General features: G+C 39.1%; 2 protein-coding genes across 2 annotated transcripts in view; one reads left to right on the top strand and one right to left on the bottom strand.

The window, feature by feature from the left end:
- LOC118746017 (DNA polymerase epsilon subunit 2) overlaps positions 1-21619 on the bottom strand; it is a 181648-nt gene that overhangs the window by 31237 nt on the left and 128792 nt on the right. The gene's annotated exons all lie outside the window — the stretch shown is intronic.
- LOC118746019 (PR domain zinc finger protein 8) lies at positions 6786-9164 on the top strand. Its single transcript, XM_036479738.1, has one exon. The coding sequence runs from the start codon at positions 7074-7076 to the stop codon at positions 8517-8519; it is 1446 nt and encodes a 481-aa protein (XP_036335631.1). The 5' UTR covers positions 6786-7073; the 3' UTR covers positions 8520-9164.

Here is a 21619-nt window from a genome sequence, read left to right as displayed (position 1 = left end):
GAAAAAAATGCAAAACCAAAGCCAGAGCAGATATTCATATGTGAAAAAGGACAATGGTAAGTAATTTGAATAAAATGTGCAAGTGGTATCCGGGCGCACATAAACACAACCATTCGCATATGAATCTTTTGGCACACACATATACACTACATACTATGATCAACTGGCAAATGGTCGGACGCGCGCTGGACACATAAGCATAACGTTCACATAATAAAATTCGCACATATTTCGCACAACATGGAAGCAGAAAACATATCCTGTTCGCATGATACACAGTCGCCAGCAGGCAGCGAACTTGGACGAGCGACCAACGCCAGCAGGATGCGACGACACATAAATTTCATATACATACTACACAATAGCTGACCGCCCCACAATTCGCACACACACATACGTACATATATATCACACAATTGCGCATACGCCCGGGCAACAGACGCAAATGCTGGTCAAGAGTTGAGAGACGCCACCGAGAAGCTTTTACCATTCAACATAGACAGGATGTTACTCGTTTTTTAAATATGTACATACATGCAAGTACGCGCACAAAAACTCATACAGTTCCAAATGCATAATGCAAGTACTTACATATTTCTATGTATGTGTGCTGCAACAGGACTATATGCCAACTATCGTAGCAAAGATAAATTATAGTATGTAGATGGGCGGCGGCAGCAGGTGCGCCTGAAAAAAAGGCTGACTGACTGGCTAACTGGCGCACAAACAAATGTAACAGGATATGGCCAGCGCAACAATATGATCATCCAACAGCATGAACTGAGGTACACAAACACAGATACCCAATACAAATACAATAGCCTGTACTTGACAAAAACAACAGCAGCTGCTTTACTGCCACTACCACTACCAATACCAGTACCATCTACATCACACATACATACATAGCTACTCAAAAGCAGGACAAGCAGCAATGGCAGGCGGCGCAGTAGTGCAACAAAAAAATCGACAAAAACAACCTGTTCACAAACACTTGCAATAAGGACTCTGCACAGCATTGGAAGGGTCCATTCAAAACAAATACAATCTATCGACATTCGCTCAAATGCGGCCGGATGTTCGAAAAAGAGCGTGAGCGAACTGTCATGAGAATGAGAGTATTGTAAGAGAGAGGGTGCCTGCTTTTAACGCAAGTCCTTATGGCAGGACTATGAAGGCACGTATGCTTGTGGCAAGTGAGCGTGAAACTCCGCCCATTTAGTTTGAGGTCAGCAAGTCGTACAAAGGCAAAATGTATGTATCCACACAAATACATAGGGGCATTTCGTATTCGCATACAATGTGTTTTGTATGTAAATGTATGTAGTTGGCCCACTTGGAAGCATTGCTGGGAAGGACCTTTTATTCGTTGTTCCCCGTATGCTTACATTTAAAATTGATGTTTAGCACAATATGTACTTATAAGGCTTACATATGTATGGAAAATTAAAGGGTCACAATATACTTTAGGAATGCGAATGTCTTCGTAGAACGACAAGGGGGGACTGCAAAACTCTTTTGAACCACCTCGAAGTCCACAACAGAGTAACGCGTTGGTAAGTCCCGAGATATAAAGGGTTTTAGGGCAACGAAAGGTCTGATTGTCTCTCAAAACGTGAAGCCCAAATGCGCTTGCGTGGTTCCGAGTCTTTCTGCGGCACATCCAAAGGATACATTTCAGAGCTACTTAGGATATAGGAAGAATCTCAGATTGCTGTCTATGGCGAAAGTGAAGGGAATGAGACAATCGAAGCGATTTATAACTCCTTCCGTGGAAAACCTGAAAGACTACTCTAATTTAGATGGGAGGATCTTGGAACTCCTACTGGCTGCTTGATAGGACACTGCAAGTTAGGTACCCTTTGAATAAAACGGGGCTTTCTAAAGTCACGGACTGAAGAATGCTCAGAGCAAATTCTATGTGACGGATAACGAATTTTAAATCGCAGGCTGTTAAACCTTGGAGAACGATTATCTTCTCCATATAAAATTTGGAAAATTACACCCTCCAATGTGCTTAATTTCTTAAATAAGGGTTTGTTCACAACAGATCTTTAGGGCGAGGGTATGTCCGACGTAGTAATAATAATAAAACTTTAGGAATCAAGGGGCGATGACGATAGCGATATGAATAACAACATTGATAAAGATAAAGTAAACGACATGGACAACGATATTGATAACTATGTATACCGGTATTGGAAGCAATAGCTGCAACACTCTGCATGCTAGACACAGCAGGCAAGATGATGGAGAGTCTGCTCAGCCATAGAAATCGAGGGAGGCCTTTCACCCCGACAACATGGCTTCAGGAAGGGACACTCAACTATAGGAGCAATTAGTGAATTAGTCGAGGTGATACATAAAGCTGAAGAAGCCCGCCACCAGGCTCGGCCAATAGTGCTGCTAGTCACACTGGACGCCTTCAACTCGGCAAGATGGGTCGACATACTGGAAACCTTGGAACGGTCATTCATTAGATATGATTCGGGACTACTTCAGAGATGCTCGGACCTCAGCTCGTGACCACTTCTAGGTCTACAAAAGGCCTAGGGGTGACAACAAACTTACATTCTTGGAGTATTGGAAAAAGCTGTGCTAAGCCGACTGATGGCGAATGTGGGCGGCCCGAAGTCATGCAGTAGGAAACTTTTGATGGAGCAGTCCAGTCGGTGACCCTGTACGGGGCAGAGATATGAGCCGACGCATTGAAAGTAAAAAAATAACGGATTAAAATTAATTCGATCCAGCGCAGAGGGGCACTACGTATTGCGTCTGTATACCGTACAGTGTCCGCGGACGCGGTTCTAGTTATTTCTGGCGTCATGCCAATTGAGCTACTTGCTCACGAGTGAAAAGAGATTTACAATCTCAATGCCGAAATAGGCCAGCAGTGGCAACAAAACTGGAACGCGAGCACAAAAGGTCGATGGACGCACATCCGCACCGGAAATTCGCTGTCTTCATAGGATGGGAAAGATGAACTCACCGTTCTGTAGCTACTGCGAAAACGTCGAAGATAACGTGCACCATACATTCTTCACTTGTGAGCACTTCTTGACTTCGCGCAGAATGTCGGAAGAAAGATACGGAGGCATAACTCCGAACCACATAATTGGGGTAATAATCGCCAGTACAGACAAGTGAGAAGCAGTTGCGACGTACGTGAAATTCGTACTCCGCTGCGAACAAGAAGACGGATGTCTACTGAGGACACCCGAATGAAACGCCCCTACAAGAGAGCAACCTCGAGGCTCTAGTAGCACGCTTCTGCATCTGAAGACATGCAGAATTGCGGGGCCAGATACCACGCCCATCTACCATATAACGGTAATTTACAGAAACACGAAAACTGCGATAAATCAGTAACTACTGAAGCTAATTCACTTAAAATCGATTATTGCATTTAGCAGAAAATTAGATTATTATATATTTTTGGATCTTGGGCGTGGCGCTGCTCCTTATGACCACAAATTTATATCTCTGTAAGCGATTTATCAACTTCTACCAAACCCGGTGCACTTAATACCTTGGCACGGAAAAGCAGCAATTCGTTGAAAATTATTAAAATCGGACTGAAATTACACCCAATTCCCGTATAACGGCAAATTTCAGAAATACGAGAAAACTCTGGTATTTCAACAACTGAGGACGCTGAGTTACTCCAAGTTAATAGTTACAACAATTTCTGAGCAATAAATAAGACTGCTGTAGACTTTTAGGTATTGGGCGTGGCACCACCCACTTTATGACTACAAGGTGTATCTCGGTAAGCACTTTATCGATCTACCAAACTTGCTAATCATATGGGCAAGGGAGACTTTTTTTTCCTTAGTCATTTTCAACAAATTATAACAAAAATTTGCACCACCTTTTGCTGGAAGGTAAATAAAAGCTCTGTGTACATTTTTAGCGCATAATTTCAAAAAAGCGAAATTTTGAATTGTGTCACTTTTGAAGATCGAGTGCGATATGTACTATGCATCATAGTACATGCCTGTTTGATCAAATTATGTCTTCCGTAATTTGTGTTTGTCTAGGTATTTTTGTTCCTTTAACCAAGGAAAGTCATGCTTCGCCGAATCGATGATGGGATACTTGTTTGCAACTCAAATTTAAAATTTTATATTTATCTTTCCAATTAAAAATTATACATACATATGTAATAAATTTTACTATATTCACATTAATTTTTATTATTTCCTTGATGTTTTCATATGTATAGGCTGTGGCCTTCTTTCCAGGGTTAGTTAAAGTTTGTTTAAGAAATGTTAATAAAAACCAACAGAAGTGAAAAAATAATTATTCTGTTTTTCAATCTCGGGGTCTGGCCATGCGAAAAGGCTGTTTTCCTTATTTTTATCACAGCGGCGATTTAAGCGGTTTGAAATTGGTCAGTTGGCGGTTTTGCAAAGGCATCGACGAGCTACATACATACATATGTAATAAACTCTAAAAAATAATTTTAAATATTTGTTTTCGGTTCTTCCGACCATGGAAATGGATTCCTTGATGTAAAGACAGCAAAATTATGTTTTCAAAATGAGCGGAACACCGGAAAAAACATTTGTTTACCAGGATTGGAGCCGGGTCCAGCCAGGTGGAAGTACGCACATCGGACTACACAGCTGCGACGGCCACAAAAAAATAGTTTTGTACAGATCGTCACCTGAAATGCAAAAAGACAACATCGTAACTAAAATGGAAAAAGTCGTGACTAAAAATTTTTTTTTTTTCATTAAATGATGTGGGAGTTGTAATTCGATAAAATCCATAATATCAATCAAAAATTTAATTTTGAATTTTTTATTAGTTGCAACTTTTTGAATTTCAGCGACGATGCTTGTTACGTCTTTTTGCATTTCAGGTGACGACATGTGTTACGTAATTTATTGCTCGAAGTAAATTTTATTAAAATTACTCATAAACATAACTATATTTTGAAAAATCAACTTTTTTCAAAACGAAAATCTTTAGGACTATTAACTTTCCTATAATTTTTATTACCGTTACATATTTACAATAAAAAAAAAATAATTACATATCGAAGGCTGAGTGGAAGATAAGCTATCTCAGCTGCCAATATATCGAATATCCAACTACATACTATATGTACATTAGACCGTACCACCTTGCAAGTAAACGAAAAAAAAGTTCGCTGTACACTTTAAGCCTAAAGTATTTTGGTAAAGCGATTCCGAAAACAATTTGCTTTTTTCGGAGACACCTACACTCGCGATCAAAAGTGAGGGCAGGTCTATTTATGTTAAACATTTGAAATGTTTTTCAATCTACTTTTTTTGTTATTTTTTATAAAAATATTGTTCATGCTTTAATCAAAACCACAAACATACATAAGTCAAACTTTCAAACTTTATACAGAATTTAGAAAAATTTAACAAATATTCATCAAAGTTTTGAACCTTTTAATCTGAACTTTTAGAAAATTTTTTGGTCAAGAACAGTAAAACAACAGAATGTTTTAGGTGGCAAAAAAACGCGTTGATTTTTAATATTTTTTTGCTGACGGCTGTTTCCACTTTTTACCATATAAACATGAATTTCTCGTAGAACACAATGCATAAGACTGTTTGCAAACAAATAAAATAAAAAAAAACGCTACTTGTTAAAAATTTCACTTGTTATATGAAAAAAGCCGTCAGCAAAAGAAAATAAAATCATTAAAAATCAAGGTGATTTTTTATCCACTTAACGTTTGCACCTATTTTACTAGAATTTCATAAACCATGTAACTGCATATGCAAAAAAAATTTTTAGAATTTCAGATTAAAATCAAAATTTGAATGAGAATTTTTTGAATTTTTTTAAATTCTGTATAAAGTTTGACTTACGTTGTTTTGGTTATAGCTTGAACCATATTTTTTCCTGAAAAACATTCCAAATATTTAACAAAAGTAAAAGTAACTCAGGTTTGATCGCCAGTGACGTTAAAAAAAATAAAAATATTTAAGTAGTACTACTGAAATAATCGAAATACTTCCCCAGCAAAAGTTTAATGATTATTAGTGACTTCAATTTACTGACATTAGGATGCTACGTTAGGGTAATAGGAATTGAGATCTCGCGGTGCAGGAACTTTAAAAAAAATTGTCTTCTATAGACAAAGGCATCGATATATCATACTTTAGGATCCGAATGTATTTAAATGCCGAAAAATTAACAAAGGCCCAAATTGCCTTGCAAAAATTTTTCAGATTCAGGTTCCTTAACAAAAAGTTTGCATCAATTTGCCTGCACCTACTATTTTTAAACTCAAAACGTAAACTACATGATCCAGTCCATATACCTATCTATATATATACTTATATGTACTTAACTACCTGTGTTTGTAAATATGCCTGTAAATAGATATGAACTTCAGCCAACCAGCAGAGGGCTGATGTGCTCTCAAATTGTTTACTCTCACAAAATCGTAAAATCGGAGAATATGTTGGCAACTTCGAAAACAGATGGACGGTTTTCGAACAAAACAAAAAATACGAAGCAATCAACTTACAGGGCTAGTAGTAAGGGTGGCAAGCAACGGTCTCTGAGAGCGAGCACAAGGTTGTTTCTATTCCACATAATGTGACCAACATAAGGGTGTCACTTATGACCGTATTGCTGTGCTATTTTTGTAGGCAGGAGATGGGTTCTGGGCGCAATGCATTGCAAGAAGAATTCGCACAGATGTGCGAGTGTCACGCATTTGGAATGCAACAATATGAGAACGCATAAGACCAACTGTTTGTGATGAGTTATGGTTAGTGGTTGGTGTTGGCTGGTTAGACTCCAGTTGGACTCACTGCTACTGGCTACTACTTAAGCAGGAACAGATTGTAGCGAACGAGCAGTCTGCTGTTGGATTTCGAAATTGACGGGTAGAAAAACTAAGTGATACTAACTAAAGAACTGAAAAAAGTGAGTTTATCAAATCAAAGAAAGTGCTACATATTTATGTAGGGGCAAGTGCAGTGCTATAGTGAAGCGCAATTTAAAGCAAATCCAAAAAAAAAACATTTAAAGAACCGCTAAAGCATAAAGTGTGCTAAAAGTGTATTTTACGGCAGCCGATGAACATGATCATGGATAATAATCACCGCCACAACCACCAACAGCAACAGCAGCAAGGCACGCCGCCTTTGCCATCACCGCAGCGTGCGGACATATGCATTTCCACAACGCCACCAACGGCGCCTCTAAGCCCGCTGTCAAATACTAATAGTAACAATGACTCACGATTTTCACCTGTGACCGCTACAACGCATCTGAGCAATGGCAAAGCCACTTTAAAACGCTCCTTCGACGTCGCTTTCCTAATGATGCCCGACGAGCGCCTCAAACAGAAGCATACCGACAAACAGCCACGTCTTTCGGAATATAGTGCGGAGCACCATCAATATCCGACGGACTTGTCGCCGCGCTCCGCCTCCCATTCGCCGCTACAAAACCAAAATCAGCAACAGCAAAGCCCACCACACCCTCTAATCAATCCCATTGAATCGGTGTTCAACATCCAAGAAGCGCGCCGCTATCCACAGATCACTATCCGCTCACCGCGCATCTACGATGACCCAACATTGGTAATTCCCGTCGGCAGCGAATCGCCAGAAAGTCTGCCATTAAAGAGCGCCTTCACCAAAGTATCCTCTATGCGCTTGGAGTCGCCTGTTCCACCTGCACCACCACTGAGTCCCGATCAATTGAGCTGTTCGTCGATGAGTCCACCCATGTCCACAACGCCACCACGCACCAATAGCGGTGGCAACGGCAGCCTATCGAATGGCAGCAGTGGCAATTCAGCGTCCTGCCTAAATCCGAATATTATCTATCAAAACTTCAGACCGGACTATCAGTTCAGTGGCGCTTTCCAGTCTGTCAATCATGTGCATATGCTTCAGGCGCAACGGCTTAAACAACAGCTATTCTATCGCACGCCTCTACATCCCACAGCTGCTGCAGCGCTTGCCGCATCCAACAATGCATCCGGTTCGGCTAGCAATGGCGGAAACTGCAACCCAGTTGGTCCACCTCCAGAATTTCTTCATGGCTATTCGGCATTTCCATTTCCTGGCGGACATGCTCACCCCTTCGCTGCTGTTGCGCCACCAGAGTTACCACGGATCGCACAAAATCCCGCTGCCGCAGCAATACTGACTACGCTCATACCACCTACGCTGGCCTCCACGTTCTCATTGACGGCGCAGAATGTTTGCGCCAAATGCAGCATAAGCTTTCGCATGACAAGCGATCTGGTCTATCACATGCGTTCTCATCACAAAAGTGAGGTTGCTTGCGATCCCAATCGGCGTAAGCGCGAGGAGAAATTACGCTGTCCAGTATGCCAGGAGACATTTCGCGAACGGCATCATCTCACGCGGCACATGACAGCCCACCAGGATAAGGAAAGTGATCAAGTGACACCACCGAATGGCGCTATGCCGCACGGAAGTCCAGATAGAATAAATAACGGAAATGGGCGCAATCATGCGGCGCGTATTTCGGGCGTCAGTAAATGATCGAAGCATTTTTTCGGATATTTTTAAATTTAGTCAGTATCTACTTTGTGAAAACAGAGTTGCTTTCGTGTTAAGTTTTTAGGGCGAACGCGCTGAGCGATTTGTGATATTAAGTTAAAGACGTTTTAAAAATCATTAAATTATTTACTTATATGTATGTATGTATAATACGAACATTTGTATAGTGCAATTTTAGGTTGTAGAGTAAAGTTTAACCAACAATGATTACTTATATAAGAATTACATATACATTAGGGCGGTCCTTAAAAATATAGGTATCTAAATTTTGGATCGGACAGTCTTTTAGCTTCGTTTCTACGTACAAAAGAGAGAAACCTACAAAAAATGTTAGAGGTCGCCGCTACCAGGGTTAATGGAAATTTAATTTTTTAATCGAAAAAAATCGACAAAATTTTGATGTATTCATATAAATTCATAAATGAGCTCAGTTATAGCGGGTCAAAGTCAAAATTTTTTCGAATTTATGCGATTTAATAAGTTAAATCTTTCTCAAATATTGGTAGCAACCCCTACTTTTTTTTCTTTTTTAATTTTAAATTTTCGCGGAGGTCTTTATTTGGTTCGTACTTAGGACAAAATAAAGGATTGCCCGATGATGTTGATATTTTAGGGACCACCCTGATATATATGCATATAAATATATCTGTATGTAATTTAAATTTAAGTTATATCGAATGAAAATTTAATAACTGAATGTATACATACAAAAATAGTGTTTGAAATAATGCACTCAATGTTATCAAATAAATCTCACACACTGTTGAAAGTAAATAATTTCCTCTTTAAATATAACGAAGACCCGCCTGCTGAAGAGAGGTATGTTTTTGGCAATATATCGACTGCTGAGCGGAAGATCGACCTGTCTCGGCAGCCAGTTCGATAACGCCCTATCCCAAAAAACTTTTCAAAAACGTCCTATTTCAGAATTTGGTTGAAGAACGCCCTATATCAGCACATTTTTAATACATTTTGAAGTGAGATAGGGCATTTTTAAATCGACTTCTTAAATAGGCCGTTCTTCAACCAAATTCTGAGATAGGGTGTTTTTTCAATAAAATTCTGAAATAGGCCGTTCTTGAAAGTTTTTTGAGATAGGGCGTTTTCGAACTGGCTGCTGAGATAGGTCGATCTTCCACTCAGCAGTCGATATGTAGATGAAAGACAATTGTCGCTGTGACTATCTTAAAATTTTTTAAAGATTTATTGTACATTAAAGTGAGACTAGTCACAAGAAATTTAAAACTTTATTCTCTGTACTTAGAGGTTGTGGAATCGCTACCATCTTAAAAGTAAGGCAACTCTTTTTAACACAGACGGATATGAATTTTGGGACCTCAGCCAAACTATGCCCAAACATCAATACCTACACTGGTAGTCCAACTCCATATCATTACAACTTTGTTTTACAGAGGGTAAAAGTTCCGAACTTGTCGAATATATTCATTAGGGCGGGTAAATATTTTTGTCTATGCGCGTATAGCATAGGAGGATTCTAAGGAAATGTTCCGAAGAATCCATTGGTCTAAAATCCATTTTCGAAAATAGGTTTCGAAGAAAATGTGAAAATTTGCACTGTTGCGACCTCTGGTGCAAGTTTTCAGAAAAAGATAAGTGCAGAAACAGATTCCTCATACCATGAAACTCTTTAGAGCATGTCTTTATTTAAAATTTAAGCACTTCTTTACGACACTACAGCAAACGGCAAACTTGCTTATAATTACCCGTAAAATCCTTCTTTGCTATACGCACATAGTCGAAAAAATCTGACAAGCAAATCGAACCACTCTAATACTCATCCTTAGGTTATTTCTCTCAATTGCACATTAGGTCAAATGATTACTTTTTCTGTGCGAAATTAATAGCAGCTAAAATATTGCATTATTTTAATGTAAAAAGAGGGCAAACGTTAAAACAAGAGTAAATGCAGTAAATAAAGTGTTAAACAGACTTGGCTTTCGTAAAACAAACTTTACTGCTTTTTTGTATGTTCAAATGATGAGTATATGTGTTTAGGTAGTACTCAAAAACATTGTCCAATTAGCTTAGTTTTGACACAAGTTATTTTCTTCCCATACTCAACCCCCTCCCCTTTAATACATAATAAAATAAGTATGGTCTCATGTACATTAGTGGTTTCTTCTAGCGATTAGTTATGGCATTATCGAAATTCCTAAATTAAAAAAGAAAAATATTTACTACATGTCCCGCAGATATGCCTTGAGGAGAGATTCCTAAAGCAGTTAGTCTTCATAAAACACTTAATTTTCACTTGAGATTTCAGTATTTCCAAATTCTCCACCGATATTATTTATATTCAGAATACAAATGCTGCTTTGTGACACATTTACCAAAAATCGCTGGCAACTTCCTGAAAAGAATACGAATGTTTATGAAACTAATTTGTTAAAAGAATGTTCAAAGCTCTATTCACTATGAGTAACAAAAAATCGAAATTTCAGTCCGTGAGTTCTCTCAAGGATTTGCCTTTTTGCGAAGGCGCTAGTGTAGTTATTTGTAACATAGCCTCGGCTACGCTACAGGAGATGAAATGTAATCCAAATTGAGGCTGCTATTTTTTTTTCACTATTCATCACCATTAAAATGGATTATTTATCACCAAAAAATGTTGGAGATATTTTTGGAGATAGCTGAAAATTCGGAAATTCGCACTTTAGCGATAGCGAAAGTTAGAATCCGGCTGATGGTGGACACAGTTGGCTTTTTGATTTCGAAAAGAACCTCATCAGCAAGAAACGCTATGTTTTCAGATCGAAATATTTTAGCATCCTTTCCAAATTGTATCCCATAATTTTCATATTTATTTGATAAATAATTGCAAAAAATACGCGTTTTTTCTTCTAAGAGTTTCATGGAACTTTCCCAAATATCAGCAGCACCAAATTTTTTTTCAACATGGTTGACATCCAATCAGCCAAACTTCAAACAACTTGCCTTTTGTGATAGCAAGATAGCCCAGAAAACCCCGTTTTTCTTGAAAACGGCTAAAAACGGCAAGTTAAGTAAAATAAATTGTACTCATTACATCTTAATTTATCCATTTCCGATTCCATTTTGTTTGCCGAAAGTTAACAAAGTTGTAAAAGCTTACATAAAATCATAAATGGAAATAAATCAGAAAATTTTTGAGGTTATGCAAATAAGTCAGTTTTTTTTGCAAACAAATGATAAAAAGTCACTTTTTTACATTGGGACATAGGTTCTCACTTAGATATAGTTTTGTTTCCCATTTAAAATTTTCCTTTAGTTATTCGAACTTTACAAAAACAATGCACTTGAAATTTACAAAATAAACCGGTTGCGCAAACAACGTATCAATAACGTTTTGAAAGTGTAACTTTGGTTTATTGCTGTATAACGGTGTTTTTTTATATTACAAAAACTAAGTAAAGTTTCTGTTATTTTGGAGTATTCCCTACATAATGGCAACATAAAATAATGTAAAACTGCCTTTACGAAATTGGAATTTCGCACAGCCAAATGTATCATTTGACCTAATGTGAATTGGCATGAAAACTGCCTTTCTAATCATGCCAGCAGAAGCGGTTTTAAGGTCGATAAAAGATTAGTGTGTGTCGATTTGAATATCTAGTTTCTTTTCCGAGACTTTACGTGCTGTGACAATCTGGTCAATGATGCACTTATCAGGTCTGAAACGCCACTGATAAGGTCCTATCAGTTGATTCGTGAAGGACTTGAGTCTTTCACACAAAACCTTATCAACAATATTAAGGAGGCTTATTCCGCGATAATTCGGGAATGCATTCGCTAGACGAAATTCTTCGCACTCACGTCTTTCCTTTTGAATAAACGTCTCTCCTACCTCCTCTTCTCTCGGTATCCCTCAACTGTCGCTCGCTTACCCGATGACTGCAGGGTAAGCGACAACAAGATACTGACAGATGAATTCCCACTGCTCGTTTATATCCGCTCAATGAAGAGTTTCTTGTTTAAGTAGGATTGAGAGTCGATTGCGAAATTTCTCTGCTCTCCGTTTTGACAGCAGCTTCTCAACTCCAAGCTATCGTCGCCCTGCCTGACGCATGTTCTTCATTGCACAGAGCGTCATGCGGACGGTAGCTGCAACAAGGTAGTGATCCCAGTTGATATTGGATCTCGAATGAAGCGCCTGTCCTGAACGCTCGAAGTGTGTTAGTCTATCACAACGTCGTCAATTGGGTCCTTCGTTCATTGATCAGGTGACAGATAAGTGGCTTTTTGGATGTTTCGATGCGGGTACCTGGTATTATTCTTTACTGTGTTCCGGCCCACGGCGCAGGGCGAAGTCAATCAGCCTCCTCCGAATCATGAAAGCTAAATTTTCTGACTCTTGGACCAAATATGCCTTCTTTAACCATCTTATCTTATCTACGCCCTCGGATAATTACTTTTTAGTTTCATCGTCCTTCTCCTCCGTCGGGGCATGCACACAATTAACACAAGGCATCTTGTTTCTTCTCGTTGGTTTAAATTTTTTGCGCGGCACACAACCCATTTTTCTTAACCGAATACGCATTTTTATAGCAAGTGGCTTGCACCAAACAGACGCTCTCTTGCCGCCGCACCGACTAGTGAATAGACGCTGCTGACATCAGTGAGCGTTTAAACCGAATAAGTCGGAGTGGCTCCAACGAAGCTCCTCTCCTTCTGCCGTGACCCAAGGCTCCACTACGATTGGTTACCACATCTCGCAAATAGGTGACTCACCTTGCCAACAGAGATTGAACGAGGACGCAAGAGACGGGATTGAGTATAGCCGTGCAACTGTAACTGTATACCAAGAAGAACGAATATACCCCATTGTATTCCCGGCAAAACACTACGATAGAATATGTTAATGCCACAAACATTAAAAAAAAAATTATAAAAATAAATTTAAATTGTTTTGCATATCAATTATTTATCACTACTTTAAAAATTATCTCTAAAACGCAGCGCTTTCTCATAAATTGTGAGCTTTTCAATAGCTCTACAATTTAACCAAATCTAATATCTTAGCTCTTTAACCATAGCTTTACTTCACAAAAATTGAGCAGAAATTGATCTATCTTTTATATCTCCTTAAACGTTAACAGTCGTATCAATCTTAATACCGCAATCTGCAAAATACGCATGGTAAATAAATCACCCGCTTTCTTTCCATTTAAATGGATTTATCATAAAAGTGCATTTATAGGAGGAAAGGAGAACATATTTGCAATTCGAGTGCAGTAATGAGCTGTGAACAAAGGCTATAAAATTATTCAAACTCAAGCGTCAAGCGTCAAGTGTGCGTTGTCTAGAATAGAGACCAAAAAAAAGTTCCCAAGCACAAAAGCGTAAAAACATAATCTCATCATGGGAACAAAGCGCCGAAGAAGTCTCATAGCAATTGATACATTCATACATACGAGTATATCAACAGCAGAATTTCAATGCTAAAGATTCAATGAGCATTGCCAAATTTCAGCGCTACTAACAATAAGTAATATCCGCTGGGAATTTTCTATAACCTAACGCGATTTGGATACGCTAAATCAACGTAATTTGCCGTGGCTCATTTGAGCAGCAGTGCAGTGGCAGCAACGTGTCCACATGGAAGCTCGTAAGTGAGCCATCAACACGCTGATGAATGGCAGCCAACCGTATGTACATTAGATCGTACCACCTTAAAAGCAAATAAAAAAAAGTTTGCCATACACCCCTAAGCCGAAAGATTATTTGGAAAGCAATTTCAAAAAATAAAAATAAAAATTTCGCCGAACCAATGCATAAGAACTAAGCAATTGTTTTTTCTTAAAATTGCATACCTTTCACTTAAATTTATTTGAACAAATCGAGTAAAAGGTCTGAAATTAAAAAAAAGTCATTTGCTTAAGTTTTATGCATACGGCCCAATGAGTCGCCTTTTTACATTTCATTTTTTCGTGACCCCTACATCCGACAATAAACTACAACGGGCCACTTGAGGCCAATGAACAGAACATCGATATATCAAACTTTAAAAACCTAATGTAAATGCCGAAGATATAACGGCCAAAAAAGAAATTTCGAATATGCTTTCGAATCGACAAAGCAAAAGTTTGATTCTTGCTGAGCTTTTATTTAATGATATTAGGTTTGAGATCTGGTGGGAGTACCAGAACGGGTCCAAAGTTATGCGGTAACATACATAAAAAAAAAAAAAAAAAAAAAAAAATATTCCGACGAACTGATAACCTCCTCCTTTTTTGGAAGTCGGTTAAAAATGTAAAAAAGCTCCTACATTCGGCAAAAAAAAATCCAACTTGCCTTACAAAAGTACTTTAGACTCGGGGGTGTATGTCGAACTCTTTTTTCCGGTACGGTCTAATGTACATACATACATATGTATGTGTGTGTGTGTGCAAGCGTTGTAAGCAAAGCCCTTGTTAGCAGCTCAGCGGATGTGGCAGCAACCCCAAAGCAGCCGGAACTAGACTTGCTACACAAAGTGCTAAGGAATTCGTTTCGCTCTGTAAGAATTTGCTACGCCAAACAAATTTTTGTGCTACCGCTCGTGCCTGTGCCAATGGCTTGGGAAAAATCCCACAGTAATGCCGCATGAATTTCAAACAAACTACTCGGTTAAAAATAAAGTCAACAGGGGTGTACGATTTGGCGATTTGGTGATTGTCTATTGCCGACATGTGATTTGTAAGGATATTCGTTCTGCGATAAATAAAGAAATATTAAAATTCAAAAACAATTTTGGTAACATTTCTATAGAAGCGTGCCGCCAGTAAGTATATTGAGACTGTGAAGATGGATATCAGCAAATTTGTACTACATGCGTGCATACATATGTACGTATGTATGTACGTCATTTTTACTGCCCTTTCGCTACATACTTTGTCTTCATTTAGAATCATATGCGACTCATTAACGTTTTTTTCATCCTATCTCCGCCCATAAAGTGAATGATTTGTATACATGGATCTTAAAATGGTCATATGACTGCCGTTACAGCTGGAACGAATTTCTGCATACGTTGAGTATGGTTGACTGGGCTGGCGGCTGACTATGTAGTTAAATGGACGACGAGTTAATGTATTTTTCGAAGCTTTCAGCTAGAATGCGCTAACAAGGTGAAACATATTCTTGCATGCGCTCCGATTTCGATAAGGTTGTTGTCAGCCGAGTAGCCGGTTAAATGTAGCAGAAGGTTCCTGGCGGGGAAACAGCTTCTGGTAGCAATGCACTGTAGTGGTACATGTGCATAGTAGATTTGTAGTATGACTTTAGTGTGAGAATTTTTTTACGTACATACTTTAATTGCACTATCAATCTAAAGTATTGAAATCTTTAGCTATTTTATGGTGATACAAATTTTTAGAATCAGGCGCTTTCAGTTACATAAATATATTTGTTACTGAAATCTTTCTAATTCACGCACTATATGTAACGGCAAAAACACTACCACTTATTCGGTGGAAGAGATTATTGAAGTCAGCATCGTTTGTCCACCGGTAGGTTAGTTTAGGCCAGGCTATCTTGGCTGACATCACTTAGCACAGAAAAAGGATATACCTAGGCCACCATGGGCCCCTTGCGATGCCATACTCATTACTCTTCTTCCCTAAGTAAGGAAACAAATTTGTCGCACTGATGAAGCGCACAAAGTCGTAGATACTAGCTGAGGTGAGGGCGAGATCTGCGTTTATCCAATTCAGGCCAAATATTCCTTGCTATCCCGTCGTGGGTTCCCTAGTCCATCTTGTATTTTCCTGTTCGATGAACGGAGAAACCCGAAAAGTCCTGTAATAAACGGACGATTGAAGAAACTAAGTATTTGCTAGAAGAAACTTTGTGTTTGTATTGAAAAAAGAACCAAAAAGTCTTGAAGCACTTCAGTTTTTTTAGGTTAGATTAATTTCAGTTAGATTATCTCGGCTGCCTTCATCCCGCACAGGAAAGGGGCACGCTTGGGCCACCATGGGCCCGTTGTGATGCCATATTAGAGACTCCTTATGTCCCTCTTCTTACCTAGGAAATGGAACCACTTCGTAGCTCTAATGAAGCGCACAACGTCATAGATACTGGCTGAATCCAAAATAATGGAGGAACGAGCGTCGACGAGCCCCTGACAAAGCGGGACAGTGGCATTGGTAGTGTTCTACGCTTTCTATTTCCTCGACAGTAGTCGTTTGACTAGCAGCGTGGGTTCTCATAAGGCAGCGCCCGGTAAGAACTCCAATAACATGTCGGAGCAGTGGTCCCTCCACGCGGAGGAGAGATCGAGATCTACGCTTATCCAGCTTAGGCCAGATATGACTTGCTCTCCTGCACGTAGGCTCGGCAGAACTTCTTATATTTACCCGTTTGATAAAATTCTTCTCCAGCCAGAGCTTGATGTCCGCATTACAAGCTTTACTGATTGCCGACAGCAAGGTTCCTTTACTTGCTAGTTCATCCCGGTATGCCTTTATAGCCTGGCACCGAAACAACATTAGTGACGTAACATCTTTTCAGCTCATTTAGAGTACGTCTACATTCCATGACAATCTTCGATGTAGATTTGTCACAATTAAATGCTTTAATAGCTGCCTGGCTAGCAGAGAAGATAGTTAATGCATGTGGATTAATAGGATAATCGATCAGCCATCTAGCAGCTTCGTAGATTGCTGTTAGTTCAGCCTGAAAAACGCTACAGAAATCTGGCAGACGAAAACTGAGGCTAAGTGAGAGTTCCTAAGTATACCCCACTTCCTACCTTCAGATCTAACTTCGAGCCATCGGTGCAGATGACTGCTGAATCAGGGTATGGGAGAACAGGACTGAATCCTCCTCCTATTCAACCCTTGAGAGATCCTTATTTGGAAATGATTACACCGACCAGTGGGCGCAACTGTGTAGTACAGCCGCCTGAAGTCTGCTGGGATCTTCCAGAATTCTAGAGTATCCCCACCTCATATCACTATACTTGACCGTCGCGTTTAGTCTGATAGCATTATAACTTGTCTATAGATCACCATATATGTAGGTCCACAGTTAGAAAATAGAACAAGGTCTCTAGGGCTTAAGTCGGCGTTGAGGGTAACGCCCCCATAATTATCATGCACGCCACCCTTTGAAGCTTTGTTAGTTTGCTTTTTATTGTAGATTTATTTACGGACGGCCAACAGACCGTGATACCGTAAAATATAATGGGGCGCACCACCGCTGTCCACATCTAGTTCACAATGACAGGCTACAAGCCCCATATTTCCACTATTGCTGATTTACACGCATACAGGAAAGTCATAGCCTGCTTGTAACGCTTTTCTACATTGCACCATCAAGTTAGCTTTCTGTCCAAAATAACGCCCAAGTATCTAACTTCTATCGAGAGGGTCAGCGCAACACCATTCAAGGAACGAAGTTCCTTTAGTTCCTTTTTAGTTGTTTTAATTTTATTAAAAAAAAGTACTTTGAGTGCTTACCAACTGCCGTAAGGGCAAAATCATCAGTGTAAGCAATCCCTGAAAACCTGTGTCCTGTAGCCGTGACAGCGTAGTATTCACCGTTAGATACCAAAGGAGTTGGGAAAAGAGACCATCTTGGGGCGTGCCACGGTTTGCGTATCTTGTTACGGATACCTTCGTATTTGGCTTCTGAATAAACATTGGGTTCATCGCATTTTTACTTATTCAGGGCTACTTTGTAAGCAGACTGAGACTTATTACGCTTTGCAGCATTGAAGTTATTCCCACTTTCCTTGTCTGTGCCTGTGCCTTTAATGCAATATTATCAAATAAAAACAATTATTCACTTAAGGAAGAAAACATATTTTCAATAGCGAAAGTTCAAATTATGCACGGAAGTGAACGCCTTTATACGCTTCTAGCGAAACCGGACAAATCATTGCCATTTGCACATTTAAATATCGTTCTTACCGAAACCGCAGCCTTAGACATACATAAATGATCAATTTCTTAATACTACTCCGGCAGAGGTATTCTGAATCTATAACCTACGCAGGAAAAACTGATATGTCGAAAAGTGATGCGCCGTTTCTTGTAAATGCCAAACTGAAGCCAGGCCCTTCTCCACCTGGTCTTTCCATCCTCGTTTGTGTTTCCACGTGACCCGTCTTCGCATTGCGTATGGAGCCCTGGTCCAGGACAGAAAGAGATCGATACTCGACGGAAACTCCGACATATTCGGTTTAAAGCAAGCATGCCCAGAGCAGGCACTTGTTTATGGAATTTTGCCAGCGTTGGCATCACTGGTTTAAAGCCTCACTTAAGTCAGCAGCGTATGTGTACTCTTAAAATTGCAATATATTTTGATTGTGCGTTTGTGGGTTTGGAATCCGATACGTAGAACAAAGTTCAAATATATACCAAGGCGTCCTGCAGCCAATGAACACCGGGAGAAGAGATACCCGTTTTAAGAAGAAGAAAAGAGAGGTAGAAAAATACAAGCGGGAAGAACTTCAGATGTTAGCAGGTAGAAATGTGACCTAAAAAATCGACCTGTATTGCAGCTTTTTCCTGCTGAAATGTTCATGGATCACTTATCAAAGCTTTTGGATGGCTTGATGGAAAAAACTCAGTTCGGTCAAGTTGACCCAAGAATATCAATAATTCGGCTTCCGGAGCCTATGGTATTCAAGAAGAGATTGAATCGTGTGTGAAAATCGACGATTTACCAGCATTTCTCAGTGTGTCTAATCTTGAAAAAGCTTTTAGAAAGACAAATTTCACAACCCTCAGCTCTGTCCAAATTGCGATAGATGAACGAGAATTCAGACAGGAAAGTTTATATTCGTGTGACTCCTTCATAAGTAAATAAATATTTGTAGCTTACAAATTTTCTACGTACATATTTGGCCGAACTTCTGCTATTATTTTTTTTCTAATGTTTTTTCATGGCAGAAACACATGTGGAGGTTTGCCATTACCTGACACTTTAAGAAAAAAACTGTTTTTAGATATTTGTTGGTTGGCTGGTAAAAGCGTCGCCTGAGCACTTGCCCAAAACCCAATTAGCGCTGAGAGCATCTGTTTGATATGCTTTCTATGGGATCCCTGATATTAAGTATCTGTTGTCATGATTCCTCAGTTTAGTCAAACCATTTTTCGATAAATCTATTCAAGTTGGTAATAGAACATATGGAAATCTCCATAAGATCTTGAATAAAGAATTATGCCTTATGCGTGCCAATGCTGGACACTCGCAAAAATAATGTAGCCCCGTTTCTTTACATTCTTCGAGATTGCAGCTATGTTAACGTGTTTTGTACGAAATGCACAACCTGACTATATTTTTTATTGACCTCTTTAAAAGCTCCTCTATTTTTGGTTTGTCCCAATACGGCCATGTTCCTCATAGGTTGGAAAGTTGTTCCAAAATATCACAGCCATACGTGCAAATTGCAAATGCAGTTGCCCTCTGATGTATACGAGACGTACCGGCCGTCGTCAGCTCTGTTAGTTAATCGTTTTTAACTTTTTTAGCAGGTAGCAACTCCCTTAAAAATATTTTCGAAATAAATCATTTTGGAACCCCTTTAGTTTGACATCTGCTCCGTTGTTATATTGTATTTACCTTATTAATTAATTGATTTTAACTCTTGAAAAAGGTGGCAGCTCTCTTCAAAAACTATCCCATATGTATGTTAAGCCAGGCTATAACCTATCTTTGTATCAAATTTTATTCAAATAAGTCCTGCCGTTTTAGCGTGAAAGAGCAACAAACATACTCACTCACTCACTCACAAACTTTGGCATTTAGTAAGATTAAATACTATTTGGTGCTGAATATATAGCTGTCAAGCAACCTTATTACTACTTGCATGTCGGTCTTGCTCACGATTGAGAGAATACAGAAGTTGCGCCGACCTCGGACCGCTATTCCTCTCTTAACTAATTTGACAGAATCGGTGATTGCATGGCGTCACACTTGTGCAACTTGTTTACGTTTTCCTTGCAACATATTTTCTTCTTCTTCCATTCTTGCTCACGTTTTGGCATTTCTCGCTCGCAATTGCACCAGTGTGACGTCACACAAAAGTTATTCTCAAAAATCCGCTCTGGGTCTTGCTCAACCATTTGCGAGAGCGAAAATTTCATCGAAATTTCCAAAACAAACCTTTTTGTTGATGGTATCTTTTTGTCGCACTACAGATTTTATTTCTTGAATTAGAATTCCAATATCAATATGGCTGTATATTTAACTACATATGTACATATATATACAGCAACAATGGGAATAACATCTTATTGAAAACTGTTTTTTTTTAAGCCATTTTTTATACACAACTAGGGTTTTTTACGTACGTATCAAAAAAAACTTTTCCAAATATAATGCACGAACATGTATGTACTTCCTTCTACCCAACAACATCACCAGTTCCTAAGTTAACAACTTAATTATACTAATAAAATTTACTGACTTCTTTTCCGGTTTGTTAGCATTAAGTGAACACATCGTCAAAATCATATTTACTTATTTCCTTGCAAGCAAGCAACTAGCGCATATCCATACATACATATGTATGTACATACCTGCATGTCAACTACGAGCTCCCCAATCGACTTGAATACGCATCTGAAAGCCTGTCTACACATTACACAGACATTCCGCATAGCTCTTACGTATGCCTCCAGTGTCGTTTGAGCTTATATCCACACTAATAAGCCTCATCAACTGACTGTGAAGATACACTCTGTGAATGGCGCAAGGCTTTGTGAGCACAAGTTGTACGCCTTGTAACTGAATGCATGCTTCCTGAAACAATAACCACAATAATCGCATTTCATATTTATCACATTTGCGCCGACACAATTGCCTCTAACTACTGCAGCAGCAGCTAGATGATGGTGGTTGAGAAAACAAAAAACCGATACCAAATCAGACCTAAGAAGTTCCTGGTAGGATTTTTTTGGTTTTTTTTTTCGTTCTCTTACAATTTTTCATTTTAGACGAACTTTTGTTGGTTTTGTTGTTATTGCAACAACATTTTGACCGTAATAAATTACGCGCTCACTTAAAAAGGCGTTTATCCTACATAGTTGCAACAACAACCAAGTTATTGTGCTTAACGAAAGCCAAACGCCCACATACAAATAAGTGGCTCT

Source organism: Rhagoletis pomonella, unplaced genomic scaffold (genome assembly GCF_013731165.1).
Source record: "Rhagoletis pomonella isolate Grant_MI unplaced genomic scaffold, Rhpom_1.0 Rhpom_scaffold_00010, whole genome shotgun sequence".
Lineage (NCBI taxonomy): Eukaryota > Metazoa > Arthropoda > Insecta > Diptera > Tephritidae > Rhagoletis > Rhagoletis pomonella.
This window is presented reverse-complemented; position numbering and strand designations above follow the sequence as displayed.